Source organism: Euprymna scolopes, unplaced genomic scaffold (assembly GCF_053919585.1).
Source record: "Euprymna scolopes isolate OS-2025 unplaced genomic scaffold, ASM5391958v1 sca377, whole genome shotgun sequence".
Taxonomy (NCBI): domain Eukaryota; kingdom Metazoa; phylum Mollusca; class Cephalopoda; order Sepiida; family Sepiolidae; genus Euprymna; species Euprymna scolopes.
In genome coordinates, this window is record NW_027633410.1 from 24,500 (window position 1) to 44,647 (window position 20,148).

General features: G+C 25.2%; 1 protein-coding gene, 1 non-coding gene and 1 pseudogene across 2 annotated transcripts; 2 read left to right on the plus strand and 1 right to left on the minus strand.

Moving 5' to 3' along the window:
- Positions 1-7,923: 7,923 nt before the first annotated feature.
- Positions 7,924-8,580, plus strand: LOC145274385 (cytochrome c oxidase subunit 1 pseudogene; annotated as a pseudogene).
- An 80-nt stretch (positions 8,581-8,660) lies between these two features.
- On the plus strand, positions 8,661-9,275 carry LOC145274387 (cytochrome c oxidase subunit 2-like). Its single transcript, XM_080127451.1, is given in 1 exon segment — positions 8,661-9,275. A coding segment is annotated over 1 exon segment (585 nt). The 3' UTR covers positions 9,246-9,275.
- Positions 9,276-16,057: 6,782 nt separating this feature from the next.
- On the minus strand, positions 16,058-16,460 carry LOC145274391 (small subunit ribosomal RNA). Its single transcript, XR_013866647.1, has one exon. It is a non-coding gene; the product is annotated as a small subunit ribosomal RNA (ribosomal RNA).
- Between the last annotated feature and the right edge of the window lie 3,688 nt (positions 16,461-20,148).

The following is a 20,148-nucleotide window of genomic DNA, read 5'->3' on the forward strand; positions in this document are numbered from 1 at the left end:
TAAATCTGTCTAAAAAATAAAACTTAACCTTTACAGTATATATTTAAAACAAAGCAATAAATATATATATAAATAAATTTATATATATATATAATACACGATATTAAATTTAAACAAGCTTACACGACACATCCCGAGGTCTTCCATTATTAAAATCCCCTTGCTTAATGGCGCCGTGTATATAATTCACTCTAAACATCCCTTGAGCACATATCTTCAAGTATCCAGTTATCCCGCGATACAATAAATAATAAATAAATACGGTTTTAATTTAAATATGCAGATAAACCCTCTTTTAAACAAAAACAACAAACCAATTAAACATATATTTATAAAAATTGTATTAACAACAACAAAAAAAAACTAAATAAGCAATTTTTTCAACAATTATACAAATAAATTTTAAATATAAAAATGCATTTTAACGATTATATTCAAATAAATTATTTTAAATTTAAATATATATTTCAACAACTATACCAAAAAAAATTATTTTTTCTCCTTTTTTTAAGATAAAACTTATTTCAATATTATTAAATAAAAATCTCTTTCCTTGAGATGATAACCAATTTACACCTATTTATTTATATTTACCGCTTGTTTGTTAAATCTGTCTACTAAAAAAATAAAAATAAACAACAAATAACCACAAATATTTATTTACTATTTACCGCTTGTTTGTTAAATCTGTCTAAAAAATAAAACTTAACCTTTACAGTATATATTTAAAACAAAGCAATAAATATATATATAAATAAATTTATATATATATATAATACACGATATTAAATTTAAACAAGCTTACACGACACATCCCGAGGTCTTCCATTATTAAAATCCCCTTGCTTAATGGCGCCGTGTATATAATTCACTCTAAACATCCCTTGAGCACATATCTTCAAGTATCCAGTTATCCCGCGATACAATAAATAATAAATAAATACGGTTTTAATTTAAATATGCAGATAAACCCTCTTTTAAACAAAAACAACAAACCAATTAAACATATATTTATAAAAATTGTATTAACAACAACAAAAAAAAACTAAATAAGCAATTTTTTCAACAATTATACAAATAAATTTTAAATATAAAAATGCATTTTAACGATTATATTCAAATAAATTATTTTAAATTTAAATATATATTTCAACAACTATACCAAAAAAAATTATTTTTTCTCCTTTTTTTAAGATAAAACTTATTTCAATATTATTAAATAAAAATCTCTTTCCTTGAGATGATAACCAATTTACACCTATTTATTTATATTTACCGCTTGTTTGTTAAATCTGTCTACTAAAAAAATAAAAATAAACAACAAATAACCACAAATATTTATTTACTATTTACCGCTTGTTTGTTAAATCTGTCTAAAAAATAAAACTTAACCTTTACAGTATATATTTAAAACAAAGCAATAAATATATATATAAATAAATTTATATATATATATAATACACGATATTAAATTTAAACAAGCTTACACGACACATCCCGAGGTCTTCCATTATTAAAATCCCCTTGCTTAATGGCGCCGTGTATATAATTCACTCTAAACATCCCTTGAGCACATATCTTCAAGTATCCAGTTATCCCGCGATACAATAAATAATAAATAAATACGGTTTTAATTTAAATATGCAGATAAACCCTCTTTTAAACAAAAACAACAAACCAATTAAACATATATTTATAAAAATTGTATTAACAACAACAAAAAAAAAACTAAATAAGCAATTTTTTCAACAATTATACAAATAAATTTTAAATATAAAAATGCATTTTAACGATTATATTCAAATAAATTATTTTAAATTTAAATATATATTTCAACAACTATACCAAAAAAAATTATTTTTTCTCCTTTTTTTAAGATAAAACTTATTTCAATATTATTAAATAAAAATCTCTTTCCTTGAGATGATAACCAATTTACACCTATTTATTTATATTTACCGCTTGTTTGTTAAATCTGTCTACTAAAAAAATAAAAATAAACAACAAATAACCACAAATATTTATTTACTATTTACCGCTTGTTTGTTAAATCTGTCTAAAAAATAAAACTTAACCTTTACAGTATATATTTAAAACAAAGCAATAAATATATATATAAATAAATTTATATATATATATAATACACGATATTAAATTTAAACAAGCTTACACGACACATCCCGAGGTCTTCCATTATTAAAATCCCCTTGCTTAATGGCGCCGTGTATATAATTCACTCTAAACATCCCTTGAGCACATATCTTCAAGTATCCAGTTATCCCGCGATACAATAAATAATAAATAAATACGGTTTTAATTTAAATATGCAGATAAACCCTCTTTTAAACAAAAACAACAAACCAATTAAACATATATTTATAAAAATTGTATTAACAACAACAAAAAAAAAACTAAATAAGCAATTTTTTCAACAATTATACAAATAAATTTTAAATATAAAAATGCATTTTAACGATTATATTCAAATAAATTATTTTAAATTTAAATATATATTTCAACAACTATACCAAAAAAAATTATTTTTTCTCCTTTTTTTAAGATAAAACTTATTTCAATATTATTAAATAAAAATCTCTTTCCTTGAGATGATAACCAATTTACACCTATTTATTTATATTTACCGCTTGTTTGTTAAATCTGTCTACTAAAAAAATAAAAATAAACAACAAATAACCACAAATATTTATTTACTATTTACCGCTTGTTTGTTAAATCTGTCTAAAAAATAAAACTTAACCTTTACAGTATATATTTAAAACAAAGCAATAAATATATATATAAATAAATTTATATATATATATAATACACGATATTAAATTTAAACAAGCTTACACGACACATCCCGAGGTCTTCCATTATTAAAATCCCCTTGCTTAATGGCGCCGTGTATATAATTCACTCTAAACATCCCTTGAGCACATATCTTCAAGTATCCAGTTATCCCGCGATACAATAAATAATAAATAAATACGGTTTTAATTTAAATATGCAGATAAACCCTCTTTTAAACAAAAACAACAAACCAATTAAACATATATTTATAAAAATTGTATTAACAACAACAAAAAAAAAACTAAATAAGCAATTTTTTCAACAATTATACAAATAAATTTTAAATATAAAAATGCATTTTAACGATTATATTCAAATAAATTATTTTAAATTTAAATATATATTTCAACAACTATACCAAAAAAAATTATTTTTTCTCCTTTTTTTAAGATAAAACTTATTTCAATATTATTAAATAAAAATCTCTTTCCTTGAGATGATAACCAATTTACACCTATTTATTTATATTTACCGCTTGTTTGTTAAATCTGTCTACTAAAAAAATAAAAATAAACAACAAATAACCACAAATATTTATTTACTATTTACCGCTTGTTTGTTAAATCTGTCTAAAAAATAAAACTTAACCTTTACAGTATATATTTAAAACAAAGCAATAAATATATATATAAATAAATTTATATATATATATAATACACGATATTAAATTTAAACAAGCTTACACGACACATCCCGAGGTCTTCCATTATTAAAATCCCCTTGCTTAATGGCGCCGTGTATATAATTCACTCTAAACATCCCTTGAGCACATATCTTCAAGTATCCAGTTATCCCGCGATACAATAAATAATAAATAAATACGGTTTTAATTTAAATATGCAGATAAACCCTCTTTTAAACAAAAACAACAAACCAATTAAACATATATTTATAAAAATTGTATTAACAACAACAAAAAAAACTAAATAAGCAATTTTTTCAACAATTATACAAATAAATTTTAAATATAAAAATGCATTTTAACGATTATATTCAAATAAATTATTTTAAATTTAAATATATATTTCAACAACTATACCAAAAAAAATTATTTTTTCTCCTTTTTTTAAGATAAAACTTATTTCAATATTATTAAATAAAAATCTCTTTCCTTGAGATGATAACCAATTTACACCTATTTATTTATATTTACCGCTTGTTTGTTAAATCTGTCTACTAAAAAAATAAAAATAAACAACAAATAACCACAAATATTTATTTACTATTTACCGCTTGTTTGTTAAATCTGTCTAAAAAATAAAACTTAACCTTTACAGTATATATTTAAAACAAAGCAATAAATATATATATATAAATAAATTTATATATATATATAATACACGATATTAAATTTAAACAAGCTTACACGACACATCCCGAGGTCTTCCATTATTAAAATCCCCTTGCTTAATGGCGCCGTGTATATAATTCACTCTAAACATCCCTTGAGCACATATCTTCAAGTATCCAGTTATCCCGCGATACAATAAATAATAAATAAATACGGTTTTAATTTAAATATGCAGATAAACCCTCTTTTAAACAAAAATTATAACTCTTTATACACCTTTACCTGTGCCTATATATGACTCCCCTCTTTAAATAAAACTATTTCAATCTTATTAAATAAATTCTTCTTAATTCATAAAAAAAATTAATATATATGAAAATATATATATATATATATATATATATATATATATATATATATATATATATATATATATATATATATATATATATATATATATATATATATATATGACTCGAAATCCTTTTCACCTTGTTGAATTTAGTCCTTGACCTCTAACAGGGTCATTAGGGGCTATATTCCTAACTGTTGGATTAACATCATGATTCCATAACCAAAACACATATACCATAATTATTGGTTTAATTTTAATTCTAATAACAATATTCCAATGATGACGGGATATTATTCGAGAAAGAACTTTTCAAGGATTCCATACAATAAAAGTGTCATTAGGAATACGAATAGGAATAATTCTATTTATTACATCAGAAGTTTGTTTTTTTGTTGCCTTTTTTTGAGCTTATTTTCACAGTAGATTAGCTCCCAACACAGAAATTGGAGCCTGTTGACCTCCTGTCTATGTTAACCCTTTAAATCCTTTCCAGGTACCTTTATTAAATACAGCAATCTTATTAGCATCAGGTGTAACAGTGACATGAGCCCATCACTCTTTAATATTTGGTAACTATAAAGACTCAATCCAAGCTATAGCCCTTACTGTCACTTTAGGAACATACTTTACTATTCTACAAGCAGAAGAATATATAGAAGCCTCTTTCTCAATTTCAGATAGTGTTTATGGCTCTACTTTTTTTGTTGCAACAGGATTTCACGGTCTCCATGTAATTATTGGTTCATTATTTTTAATTACATGTTTAATACGTATTATTTACCATCACTTCTCAACCGACCATCATTTTGGCTTCGAAGCAGCAGCATGATACTGACATTTTGTAGATGTTGTGTGATTAATTTTATACACATGTATTTACTGATGAGGATCATAAATATTTAAATAGGTATTATACTTTATATAGAAGATATGATTTGCATTCATAAAGAAAGATATTATCTTTTATACCACATAAACAGTGAAAAGCCAAAAAGAGGCATTTAACTGTTAATTAAAAAACTGTAATATTTATTACTTCGCTGGCCAAACACTGCGCCGGTATGAACGGATTATATTGATGTTATAAATTATAAGGTATCCCTTCTGTGTTTATGTTAACTTTTATAATCTACGCTATTATTTTAATTATTCTAAATATATTTTTACTCATTTTAGGTTTAACAATTAATAAGCGATCCTATAAAGACCGAGAAAAAAACTCCCCCTTCGAATGTGGGTTTGATCCCTCAATCCACACTCGAGCCCCCTTCTCTATGCGATTCTTTTTATTGGCTGTTATTTTCTTAATCTTTGATGTAGAAATCATCTTATTAATACCTTTAACTATACATATTATAAACTCAAATACATATTGGCCTATAATAAGATCCGTAATATTTTTAATTATTTTACTCCTGGGCTTAATTCATGAATGAAACCAAGGATCTCTTAATTGATTAAAATAAAGGTAATTAAGGTAATAAAATAAGGCTGCTAACTTTATTTTGAGCAACTCGAAATTGTTCTACCTTTTATGAATAATAAATTTTTTCCATCTAATTTTTTATTTATATCTATCATAATCTTAGGGACACTAATTTCTCTATCATCCTCTCACTGATTAACTATGTGAATAGGTTTAGAACTTAATTTAATGAGATTTTTACCTTTAATAAATATTAAAGGTAAAATACTAGAAGCTGAAGCATCAATAAAATATTTTATTATCCAAAGAATAAGATCTAGAGTATTAATTTTCGGTTCTATTATAATATATATCTATAATTTATCATGGTATACCATATTTAATAATATAGTAACTAACTTAATTCTTTTATCCTTAGTACTTAAACTTGGGGGGGCTCCTATGCATTTTTGGTTACCTAATATTAGAAAACAAATATCATGAAGAATTCTATTTATGTTACTAACATGGCAAAAATTAGCCCCTTTATTTATACTAAGCTTAGTTAACTCTAACTTTACCTTAATTATAATTATCTCTATATTATCTACATTAATTGGTAGTATAATAGCACTTAACCAAACCAACTTACAATTAATTATTACATATTCTTCAATTTCTCATTTAGGTTGAATAACATCAATAATCTTAATTAACAACTCACTAACATTATTTTATTTTATTAATTATATTATCATCTCTATCCCTTTAATACATTTAATTAGCTCAGAAATTGGGAATCATATATTTATATTAACTCAAAAAAATAATATTAATAATATAATTATCATTTCCATAATTTTATCTTTGGCGGGACTACCACCATTATTGGGTTTTATATCTAAATTAATTATATTAATTTTTATAGTAAATATAAAGCTATTTATCTTATGTTTATTTCTTTTACTGGGAACTTTAATTAGCTTATATTTTTATTTAAATTTATCGTTAATACTAATAATTAAATCATACTCCATATTTAAAACAAATAAAAATATCAAAAATTACAAATCATTTATCTCACTAAATTTAATAAGAAGTTTTATTATTTACCCAATTATCACCATATTTATTTAATTTATGCGATGGTTATTCTCAACAAATCACAAAGATATTGGTACTTTATATTTTATTTTTGGTATCTGATCTGGTTTATTAGGGACCTCCTTAAGTCTAATAATTCGAACTGAATTAGGTAAACCAGGTTCATTATTAAATGATGACCAACTATATAATGTAGTTGTAACCGCACACGGTTTTGTTATAATCTTCTTTTTAGTAATACCTATTATAATTGGCGGATTTGGTAACTGATTAGTTCCTTTAATATTAGGGGCCCCTGATATGGCTTTCCCTCGTATAAATAATATAAGATTTTGATTATTACCTCCATCACTTACATTACTTCTAGCCTCGTCAGCTGTAGAAAGAGGTGCAGGTACAGGATGGACTGTTTACCCTCCATTATCCAGAAACATTTCACATGCAGGACCTTCTGTAGATCTGGCTATTTTTTCACTTCACTTAGCGGGAGTGTCCTCTATTTTAGGCGCAATTAACTTTATTACAACTATTATAAATATACGTTGAGAAGGGCTACAAATAGAACGGCTACCTTTATTTGTCTGATCGGTTTTTATTACAGCTATTTTACTACTTCTATCTTTACCTGTTTTAGCCGGGGCAATTACAATACTATTAACTGATCGAAATTTTAATACTACTTTTTTTGACCCCAGAGGAGGGGGAGATCCTATTTTATATCAACACTTATTCTGATTCTTTGGGCACCCCGAAGTTTACATTTTAATCTTACCAGCATTTGGTATTATCTCACATATTGTCTCCCACCACTCTCTTAAAAAAGAAATTTTCGGTGCTTTAGGTATAATTTACGCAATACTATCTATTGGATTATTAGGATTTATTGTGTGAGCCCACCACATATTCACTGTTGGTATGGATGTAGATACCCGAGCATATTTCACCTCAGCAACTATAATTATTGCAATTCCCACAGGAATTAAAGTTTTTAGTTGACTCGCCACAATCTATGGGTCCCCTGTAAAATATAATACACCCATATTATGAGCTATAGGTTTTATTTTTTTATTCACCTTGGGGGGACTTACTGGTATTATTTTATCAAATTCTTCTTTAGATATTATACTCCATGACACTTATTATGTAGTGGCTCACTTTCACTATGTTTTATCTATGGGAGCTGTTTTTGCTTTATTTGGGGGTTTCAATCACTGATACCCCCTAATCACAGGTTTAACTCTAAACCAAAAATGAACAAAAGCTCATTTTCTAACAATATTTTTAGGAGTGAATTTAACCTTTTTTCCTCAACACTTTTTAGGATTAGCTGGCATGCCTCGCCGGTATTCTGATTACCCGGACTGTTACACAAAATGAAACATAGTATCTTCAATAGGGTCTATATTATCATTAACAAGTGTTTTATTTTTCATTTTTATCGTATGAGAAAGATTAATTTCACAACGTACAATTGTCTGATCGAACCATTTAACCACATCTTTAGAATGAGATAATCGATTACCGGTTGATTTCCATAGATTATCAGAAACAGGAGCATTATATATTTAATTATGACCTATTGAGGACAATTAGGATTTCAAGACGCTTGTTCTCCTTTAATAGAACAAATCATCTTTTTTCATGATCACGCTATGTTTGCTATTATAATAGTCCTAACTATAGTAATATACATATCATTTATTTTAATAACTAATAAATTTTCATGTTTAAATATCACCGAAAGACAAAAAATCGAAACTATTTGAACAGTAGCCCCCGCCCTAATTTTAATTTTCTTGGCCTTACCTTCTTTACGGTTATTGTATTTACTAGATGAAACAAACCAACCTTTAATCACAATTAAATCAATAGGTCACCAATGATACTGAAGTTATGAATACTCAGACTTCATAGACATCGAATTCGATTCTTACATAATCCCAACAAATGACTTAAATTTAGGACAATTCCGTTTATTAGAGACAGATCATCATCTAATTCTTCCCATAAAAACAAACACTCGTGTAATTGTCTCATCGGCAGATGTAATCCACTCATGAACTGTCCCATCCCTGGGTGTGAAAGTAGACGCAATTCCTGGACGATTAAATCAACTAATACTATACCCTAATCGTCCAGGAATTTACTATGGACAATGCTCAGAGATTTGCGGAGCAAATCACTCATTTATGCCAATCACATTAGAAATTGTTAATATAAAATATTTTATTAAATGATTAAATTCAATAATAGAAAATTAATGAAAAGTTAGTTAATTTATAACGTAAAATTGTCAATTTTAAATCACTAATTTATTAGTACTTTTCTATGCCACAACTATCTCCCATTAATTGACTATTTCTTTTCTTAATATTTTGATCTATTTTAATAATTAACACATCTATCATATGATGAAATACAAATAACCTTTATATATTTAATAAAACCAAAATAACTAAATTAAATATTAAATACAATTGATAATATAACGTGATATGTATAATTTATAGATAATGTTATAATAGTTTAATTAAAACCTTGGTCTTGTAAACCAAAATTAGATTTATATCTTTATAATTTATATCTTAATAATCTAAAATATAAAGTCATAATAAATCTAAAAAAGGACGGACTAAAAATACAAAAAATCATATTACCCTGAAAACTTGACCAATAATTTCATAGGGATACTCCACAGGACAACCTCCAATCCATGTTAACAAAAAAAAACAACCAATTATCAACCAAAAATTTAATTGTATAAACAAATTATAACCACAACCACGACAACCTTTGATATGTAAAAAAGGTAAAAAAAATAAAACACAAATAGATATGACCAAACTCACTACACCCCCTAATTTACTAGGAATAGAACGTAAAATAGCATAAGCAAATAAAAAATATCATTCAGGTTTAATATGCAAAGGCGTTAATAGAGGATTTGCAGGAATATAATTTTCTGAATCACCTAAAATATTAGGAAATAATATCCTAATTTCAATTAATAATAATAATATAATAAAAAACCCGAATAAATCTTTATAACTATAATACTGATGAAAAGGAATTTTATCTAAATTAGAGTTAATCCCCAAAGGATTATTTCTACCCCCTTGATGTAAAAACAAAAAATGTAAACCTACTATACCAATTAAAACAAAAGGTAATAAAAAGTGAAAACAAAAAAAACGACTAAGAGTGGCATTATCAACAGAAAACCCTCCTCAAATTCAATAAACAATTATTTCACCCACATAAGGAATAGCCGAAACCAAATTAGTAATTACTGTCGCACCCCAAAAAGACATTTGACCTCAAGGCAGCACATAACCAACAAAAGCTGTTCCTATAACCAAAAACAATAAAACTACTCCAATATTCCAAGTTTCCATTATTATATATGAACCATAATAAATACCACGAGCAACATGAAAATATAAACAAATAAAAAAAAAAGAAGCCCCATTTGCATGGATATAACGAAGAACTCAACCATAATTCACATCACGCATGATGTGAATTACAGAGTCAAAAGCCATTTCAATACAAGAAGTATAATGTATAGCTAAAAATAAACCCCTAACAATTTGAATTACCAAACATAAACCTAATAAAGAACCAAAATTTCACCATACAGATAAATTAACGGGAGCAGGTAAATCAATTAAACTACCATTTACAATTTTTAAAACAGGATGACTTTTACGTAAAGAACTAAGCATAACTATTTAAATTTAAAAACACGAAGTGGCCCTTCACAATAATAGCAAATTTTTACAACACTAATTAGTACAAATAACAAAATAAAACCTAACAACAAATAACAAAAAAAATTATCATATATCATAATAATACTTCTACCTCCTATACTTAAATTATCATAATTAAACATATTTATGTTATTATTTACTACTTTAACTATATCCTTTAATATAAAAAAATTTATTACTATAAACCTCAAGAAAATCACAAAAAAATAAAAAAAAACCTTCCCCGAAAGAAAAATAAAATTAGGAATTAAACTAATTACATATATAAACATAACCAGTATACCACCCACATAAACTAAAAACAATAAATACCCATACCACCTAAAAATAGTTATACTTATTAAAACACTAACAATAAATACTATATTCATTAACATAAAACCCAACCTCAAAGGTTGAATAACTATTATTCTTACTCTACTCAAAGAAAACCCTATGGAAATTAATAATAATAAACTCATATCAAAAGATAAGTAACACTTAATTTTTAACTTCCAATGTTAATATTTTAAATAAATTATCTCTTGTTAAAAATTAAATAAATAAATAAAAGCACATAAAAAAACTAAAATATTCAAAACCCTGGGTAAATAACTTTTTCAAATTAAATATATTAATAAATCATAACGATATCGAGGATATCTTGCTCGAACTCAAATAAATAATCAAGCCACCAAACTTACAAATAAACACAAACCTAAGCCAAACAACCCAACATAAATAACACCCCCAAAAAATAGGCTAATTACTAACACACTTATAAATAAAATATTTCTATACTCAGCTATAAATAAAACAGCAAAACCTACTCCCCCGTATTCAATATTAAAACCAGAAACTAACTCTGACTCACCTTCGGCAAAATCAAAAGGTGCTCGATGAGTTTCAGCAACACATGACACAAATCATATAATTAATATAAAAAAATTTACAAAAATAATTCAAACATAATACTGATACTTTATTAGAATTCTTAGACTCATTCTACCAACAAAAATCAAACAACTCAAAAGAATTAAAGATATTCTAACCTCATAAGAAATTCTTTGGGCAACAGCACGTACTGATCCTAATAAAGCATACTTAGAATTAGAAAACCACCCAGCACCTATTACACTATAAACACCTAAACCAGAAACACACAAAAACAAAAGTATACTTAAACCACCTATAGAACAAACAAAATAATTATTATATAGAATTCATAGCATTAACCCTAAAAATAAACTCATAAAAGGACAAATTAAAAATGGGAAAATATTAACCAAAGTAGGTTTTACTAACTCCTTTCTAAACAGCTTTACAGCATCTGCTAAAGGTTGGGGTAAACCTATAATACCAACTTTATTAGGACCCTTCCGTAGCTGAAAGTAACCTAACCCTTTTCGTTCTAATAAAGTAAAAAAAGCAACAGCCAAAAGTGCACAAATAAATGAAATAATCCTAGATATTAATTCCACCAACATTATTAGAAGAAATATAATAAACATTCCCTAACAGAAGCTTAAATCCTGTGCACTGATCTGCCATTCTAATAAGTTTAAACAATTGTTGTTTCTTTGAATTTGCAATTCAATATTTTTTATAAACTATGTAAACCAAACACTACATCAAAAAGAATTGAACTTTTCCTTTAAAAATCAAAAATTTATGTGCACATACACCATAATGTATAACTTGATTTTCATAAAAACAAATTATATAAATAAGTTTTTAAGTGAATCGAACACTTTTAATAAATTTTCAAAATTTATATTTCCCAGCAAAACCTTATATTCAAAGATTAATATAATCACCCTAACACCTTCAACGTTATGCTCTAATTTAAGCTATTTAAATTAAAATAAAAGAAATTTATTTAAATAACCAACATTTAAAATAAAAAATAAAATTGGATATAAATGAAGAAATAACAATAAATATTCACTAGAATTATTAATACAATTTCTATTTATATAATTTATTACACTACCATGTTGAGTCCTAATAAATATAATTAAATTATATAACCCCCCCAAAAAAACCATAATAACAATAATTAAAATAAAAATACTTCTATATATATATACTGAACAAAATAATATAATTTCCCTAACTAAATTAATACTTGGGGGGGCTCCTATGTTACCAATACAAAATAAAAACCACCACAAACACATAATAGAATTTATATTGAGCATACCCCCATATAAATATAAGCTACGGCTCTTAAATTTTTCATAAACTAAATTAGCTAAACAAAACAAGCCAGAAGAACAAAAACCATGAGAAACTATTATCAAAACACCGCCTTCTCAACCCCATATAAATTTTCTTAAAACCCCTGCCAACATTAAACCTATATGTCCTACAGAAGAATAAGCAATTAGTGATTTAATATCCCTCTGGCCTACGCAAATAACAGCAGTAATAACCCCGCCCCATAAAGAAATAATTATTAAAACCTTACTAATAAAAATATCATTTAAAAAAAAAACCATTAATAAGCGTAAAATACCGTAACCCCCCAACTTTAATAAAACACCAGCTAAAATTATAGACCCTGCAATAGGGGCTTCTACATGAGCTTTAGGTAACCATAAATGAACAGAAAATATAGGTAACTTAACTAAAAAAGCTATTATTACACCTAAAAACCAGAGAAAATTAACATTATACAATATTAACACACAACTCAAATAATTAACCAAAATCATATTAAAAGATCTATATAAATACCCTAAAACTAATAAACTAACTAATAAAGGCAAGGAAGCTCTAATAGTATACAACATTATATATATACCAGCTTGCAAACGTTCAGGTTGATATCCCCAACCAACAATTAACACTAAAGTGGGGATTAAAGAAACCTCAAAAAAAATATAAAAATATATTAAATTAGAACTTAAAAAAAACATAATGACTAATAAACACAAAGCCAAAACCACAAAAGAAAATTTAAAACTTTTATTATTTATAATTTTAACGGAGTAATTACTAGCAAGTAGTATTAAACCACTAATCCAAAAAGTTAAATTTACTAAAATACCTCTAATATTATCACAATATAAATAACCTATAAAAACATTCCCCCATACCTCTAAATTTAAAAACTTTAAAGAAAAAAATCTTATTAATATTAAAAACCAAAAACGGATTTCTCAACCTGACACAAATTTTACTAATATTAAACCTAAACTACTTAAAATAATACTTATAATTTATGTATATTCAACGATTTAACGTAATCATTTCCATGACAACGAACTATTCTTACTAATAAAGATAAACCAAGTCTAGCCTCACAAACCCCAAAGACAACAATCACTATTATTAATCTAAAATCCCTACTACAAACACCTCAACTCAACAAAAAAAGAAAAATAACACCTAATATTATAATTTCAAATCTCAGTATTATATTCAAAACATGTTTTCACTGAAATAATAAAATAATAACACCACAAATATAAATAAAAGTTCTTAGTAATACTTCTCCACTTATAATCATAACTTATACAAGATTTAAATTATGTAATTTATATAAGACCTTGAAAGTCTTCAGTTTATTTAACCTAAAATCTTTATATTTATATTATAAAGTAAGATTAATATCTTATAAAATAAACCTAAATTATTCACACTACTCTGCCAACTTTATATCAAAATTAATTATTTTAATTATTTCCTCAATGTAAGTGAGACACATTAACTTATGTTAAATTTTGAATCAGTAAATTATTTTATTTAATTCTAATTTAAACCATTTGTTTGGAAAACAAACATACTAATTTATACTAATAAAATATATTCTTAACACATAAAAGTGTTCTAAAAAATTGAAAATCTAATGTGCAACATTATACACTATAAGAACTCATTTTATATAATTAATGTAAAATATTAAATAATTAACCTATTAACCTATATTAATTTACCTTATACACTAACACTTTAATTAATAATTTAGCTATCTTCGGTCCTTTCGTACTAAAAGAAGCTATCAATATGTTTAAAAGATAGAAACCAACCTGGCTCACGCCGGTCTGAACTCAGATCATGTAAAGTTTTAAAAATCGAACAGATTTACCTATTAAAGCTTCTACACCCTAAGGTCACTTTAATCCAACATCGAGGTCGCAATCTTATTTTTTAATAAGAACTCTCTAAATAAATTACGCTGTTATCCCTATGGTAACTATATTATAAGCAATATAATTGGTTAAATCACAAATCTGTATTGATCTATTTTAAGGAAGTTACTACCTTATATATTTATTCCTTAATCACCCCAATTAAAATTTATTCAATATTATATAATATAACAAATTAAAATTATAAGCTCAATAGGGTCTTCTCGTCCCTTTAAAAAATCTAAGCTTTATCACTTTAAAAATTAAATTCTACCAAATAAGATAGAGACAGATTAACCTTCGTCAAACCATTCATTCCAGCCTCAAATTATAAGGCAAACTATTATGCTACCTTAGTACAGTTAAAATACCGCAGCTGTTAAACACACTCACCGAGCAGGCCCGACTCCTTATTTAAAAATATACAAAGAGACATGTTTTTGATAAACAGGCGAGATTAATAATTGCCGAATTCCTTTATCCCACTTAATCAATAATAAAACACTTATCATCTACAATTAAAAAAATTAAATTTATAAAACAAAATAATACTCATATTAACATTATATTTATTTAAATTAATTTATAAATATTTATGGTAAAATAAACTTGAAATAAACAAACAAAATAATTTAAACTACTTATAAAGAAAAGCATTATTAACTCTACTTTAAATATAATTAAATACAAAATATTTCTATAATTAACATGAAGCTTATCCCCCATGATACAAACAATATTAAACAAACCAAATTATTTTAATATTACAATACTTAAATATTCCAAACCAATAAACTAGCTATCCTAAAAAACGATTAACATATCACTACCACTTAACATTAAACATATGACTATACAACGTCAACACATTATATTAAGTAAATCTTTTTAATTCGAGAAAAATTTATATATAAAACTAATATATCGTCAATCCATTATGCAAAAGGTACGAATAATTCATCTACTATAAAAAAATTAAACACTTTTATCCTTCACAGTACTTTAAAAACACTTAATCTATACCTCTAATACTAAATAAATAAAAAATTTGATTTATATGTAAACTTAAAAATAAAAAAATCTACTAAATATTTATATAATAACTTATATTTACTATATCATTCCTACCTTTGTAAGCTACATGATTTTTATTACACATCCCAGAAACAGCTTCCACTACATCTACTATGTTACGACTTATCTTATTTTCCAACAAGAGCGACGGGCGATATGTACGCACTATAAAACCTAATTCATAAAAACTCACTATTATAATATTACTACCAAATCCAACTTCAAAAACCGATTACACAATCTAATCCGATTAAAAATTATAAACTGTAGTTCACTTTATAAACCTTTTCTATTAGCTGCATTTTGACTTGACATAGTAATTTCTTAATTATTAAGTTTCTTACATAATTTTTACAAAATAAACTGATGACAGCAATATACAAACTGATGATTAACCGTTCAAAAAAAAGTAAGTATAAATTGAGGATTATCAAATAAATAAGCAAACTCCTCTGGAAGGATATATAACACCGCCAAGCCTTTTAAGTTTAAAACATTAAAAAGTATAATAATTTTCTATGCCACTTAATATATGTTCACACTACTTAAGTAAAAAAATTTTTAAAATAAAGAATAATAGGGTATCTAATCCTAGTTTTTAATCTTATTTTCAAAGAATATATAATTAGAGTAATATAATTAATAACAATTATTAAATTTTACCTACAATTACTGCCCTAAATTAATCTAAATATTAATAAATCCACTACTTTATTTTACACTATATGAATATAAATTTAAAGCATTAGTATAACCGCAGATGCTGGCACCAATTTAACCACTTTTATATTACATTAACTATATCAAACTCTCATTCATTGTATAATAATAAATACTGCGTAATTTATTCCCATCATTATAATAAAATACTAAAAATGATATTCACATATTTAATTTATATTAAACAAACCAAATACAATAAATAAATAAATAAAACATATATAATTAAACTTAACATATATTAATTTAATAAAAATTTATATTATAACCAAAGCCAAATTACATAATATAATAAGCAAAACTTCTATTTAAACAAATCAAACACTAATATATTATAATTATATTTTTATAAAAATGAAATATATATATATATATATATATATATATATATATATATATATATATATATATATATATATATATATATATATATATATAAGAAATGATATATCATATATGATTTCGGCTCATAATTAGGTGGTAAACACCCTTATATTAAAAACAAACAATAAAAAAAATAAAAACAATTAAATAACAATTAATTATTAGCATCAACCAATGCTCTAAGATAAAAAAAACCATTTTATTTAGACTAAAAACACCTTGACCACCTAAAATCTCAAATCACCCTATGTCTACAATTTTTAGTCTTCTATTAGAGATTTTTTTGAAAACCAATAAAGAAGGATAACAAACAAATCTACTTAAAAATCATATACTTCTATTAATATAGGTTATTACATTTAAATTTAATTTAATAAAACCACCGTCTCAAAGACCAATAGATATAATAACACTAGACACAATTAAAAAAGGAACAAACAACTTTATAAAAATAGGTATATTAATATTCAATTCAAACATCCTAAACATATTCTGAAAAAACCAACCACCTCATAAAGCCCCTAAAACAAGTATACTTATAGCAAAAATTATATTCACATCATTATCAGAAATATTAGTATAAACATGGGACCTATTATTACCTCAAATAATTAAAAAAGAAAAACGTATTCTATATAAGACAGTTAAACACACACCAAACAACCCTAAAAAAAGCATAAATAAATTTATATTGCCTAAAATAAGACCCTCAATAATTAAATCTTTAGAATAAAAACCAGCAAGGAAAGGCATACCGCACAAAGCCATATTAGCCACATTTAAAAATATACAAGTAACAGGCAATAAACTAGAAACATTATTAATCTGGCGTATATCTTGATTTCCTATAAAACAATGAATAATATTACCACCGCACATAAATAACAAAGCCTTAAACATAGCATGAGTATATAAATGAAATAAAGCCATCATAGGTATATTTAATCTTAAAGATATTATTATCACCCCTAATTGACTAAGAGTAGATAATGCAATAATTTTCTTTATATCATATTCATATAAGGCACAAACCCCAGATATAATAGTAGTTATAATAGAAATATAAAACATAAATACACTAAACCAATAATAAACAATTAAATAATTAAAAAAACGAATAAATAAATATACCCCAGCAGTAACTAAAGTAGAAGAATGAACTAGAGCAGAAACAGGGGTAGGGGCAGCTATAGCCGCAGGAAGCCAACTTCTAAAAGGAATCTGAGCACTTTTAGTTATACCAGCAACCATAATAAAAAAATTTACTAGCTCAAAACCAGTAAAATCCCAAAAACACAACACATTTCAATGACCTAAAACCAATAAAACTGAAATTGAAACCAAAATAAAACAATCACCAATACGATTCATTAAAACAGTCAACATTCCAGCAGCTAAAGACTTGCTATTTTGATAATAAATAACAAGACAAAAAGATACCAACCCTAAACCATCCCAACCAAGCAATAAAGAAACTAACCTAGGAATAAAAATCAAAAAATTTATAGACAAAACAAACAACATAACTATAATACTAAAACGAAAATAATTCAAATCCCCTTTTATATAAGACAAACTAAAAACCATGACACACCCAGAAATAAAACAAACTAACCCCCTAAAACTACATCTAACCCAATCCAATATTAAATCAAACCTGACTCTTCTACTTATACAATTAAACAACTCTCACCTAAAAATAAAACAAACATTATTCAAACACAAATAAATTATCATTAAACTTATTACAAAAAAGGAGAAAAATAAAAACACCCTAAAACTTAATTCAACACCAATTAATCCAAACATAGTAAAATAACGTCAAAAAACACTATCTGTAAAACCACAATTTACTATTTTTATTTAAACTAATTTTACTAAAATAATAAAGGAATAAAAATTCATTTTTGGGGTATGAACCCAACAGCTTATACTTTAGCTTACTCTATTAAATTATGAGAAAGTATGTACTTATTCATAGATTTACAATCTACCGACTTAAATCGACCACCTCATATATTTAACTAAATATAAAATTATTTCATTTATATAAATAGTTTTATATAAACATAATAATAAAGATAATAATATAAACTATTAAGTGGCTGAACATTAAGCACTAGACTTTTAATCTAGAAAATGATTTTAAATTAATCCTTAATATAAATGATAGTTGATATCTTTTCTTCCTTTGACGACCACAACTCTACATTATTTTCAGCACACATACTCACTTGACTTTTATCACTATGATCTTTATTCTTTATTAATTCATCTTATTGAGTAAACCCATCAAATATAAATAACCTAATATCATTACCAAAACAAGCAATCAATATCCAAATTACACGATCTTACAGAATAAATATAGGAGGATTTAGATTAATAATTTCATCACTATTCATCACCATTATTAACTTTAATATACTAGGACTATTACCATATGTTTTTAGCACAACTAGACATTTAGCTATAACGTTTGTCTTAGCACTACCTTTATGACTATCTTTAATTATATCATCTTACATAAACAACCCATATTCAAGACTAGCTTCAATACTACCTTTAGGGACCCCAACATTTTTAATTCCATTCCTACCAGTAATTGAATCATTAAGAATTCTAGTTCGACCTATCACCCTATCTATTCGATTAGCAGCCAATATTAGAGCAGGTCATATTATTTTAACACTAATCGGCGATTACCTAACTGTATCAATAATATCATCTTCATACATTATCTCCTCAACAGTACTACTCATCCAAACAGGGTATTTCATTTTCGAAATTGGAATTGGTATTATTCAAGGATATATTTTCTCACTACTAATCACTCTATATACTGATGATCACCAATAATTAAACTTAATTTATTAAAAAATAACCACAAATATTTATTTACTATTTACCGCTTGTTTGTTAAATCTGTCTAAAAAATAAAACTTAACCTTTACAGTATATATTTAAAACAAAGCAATAAATATATATATAAATAAATTTATATATATATATAATACACGATATTAAATTTAAACAAGCTTACACGACACATCCCGAGGTCTTCCATTATTAAA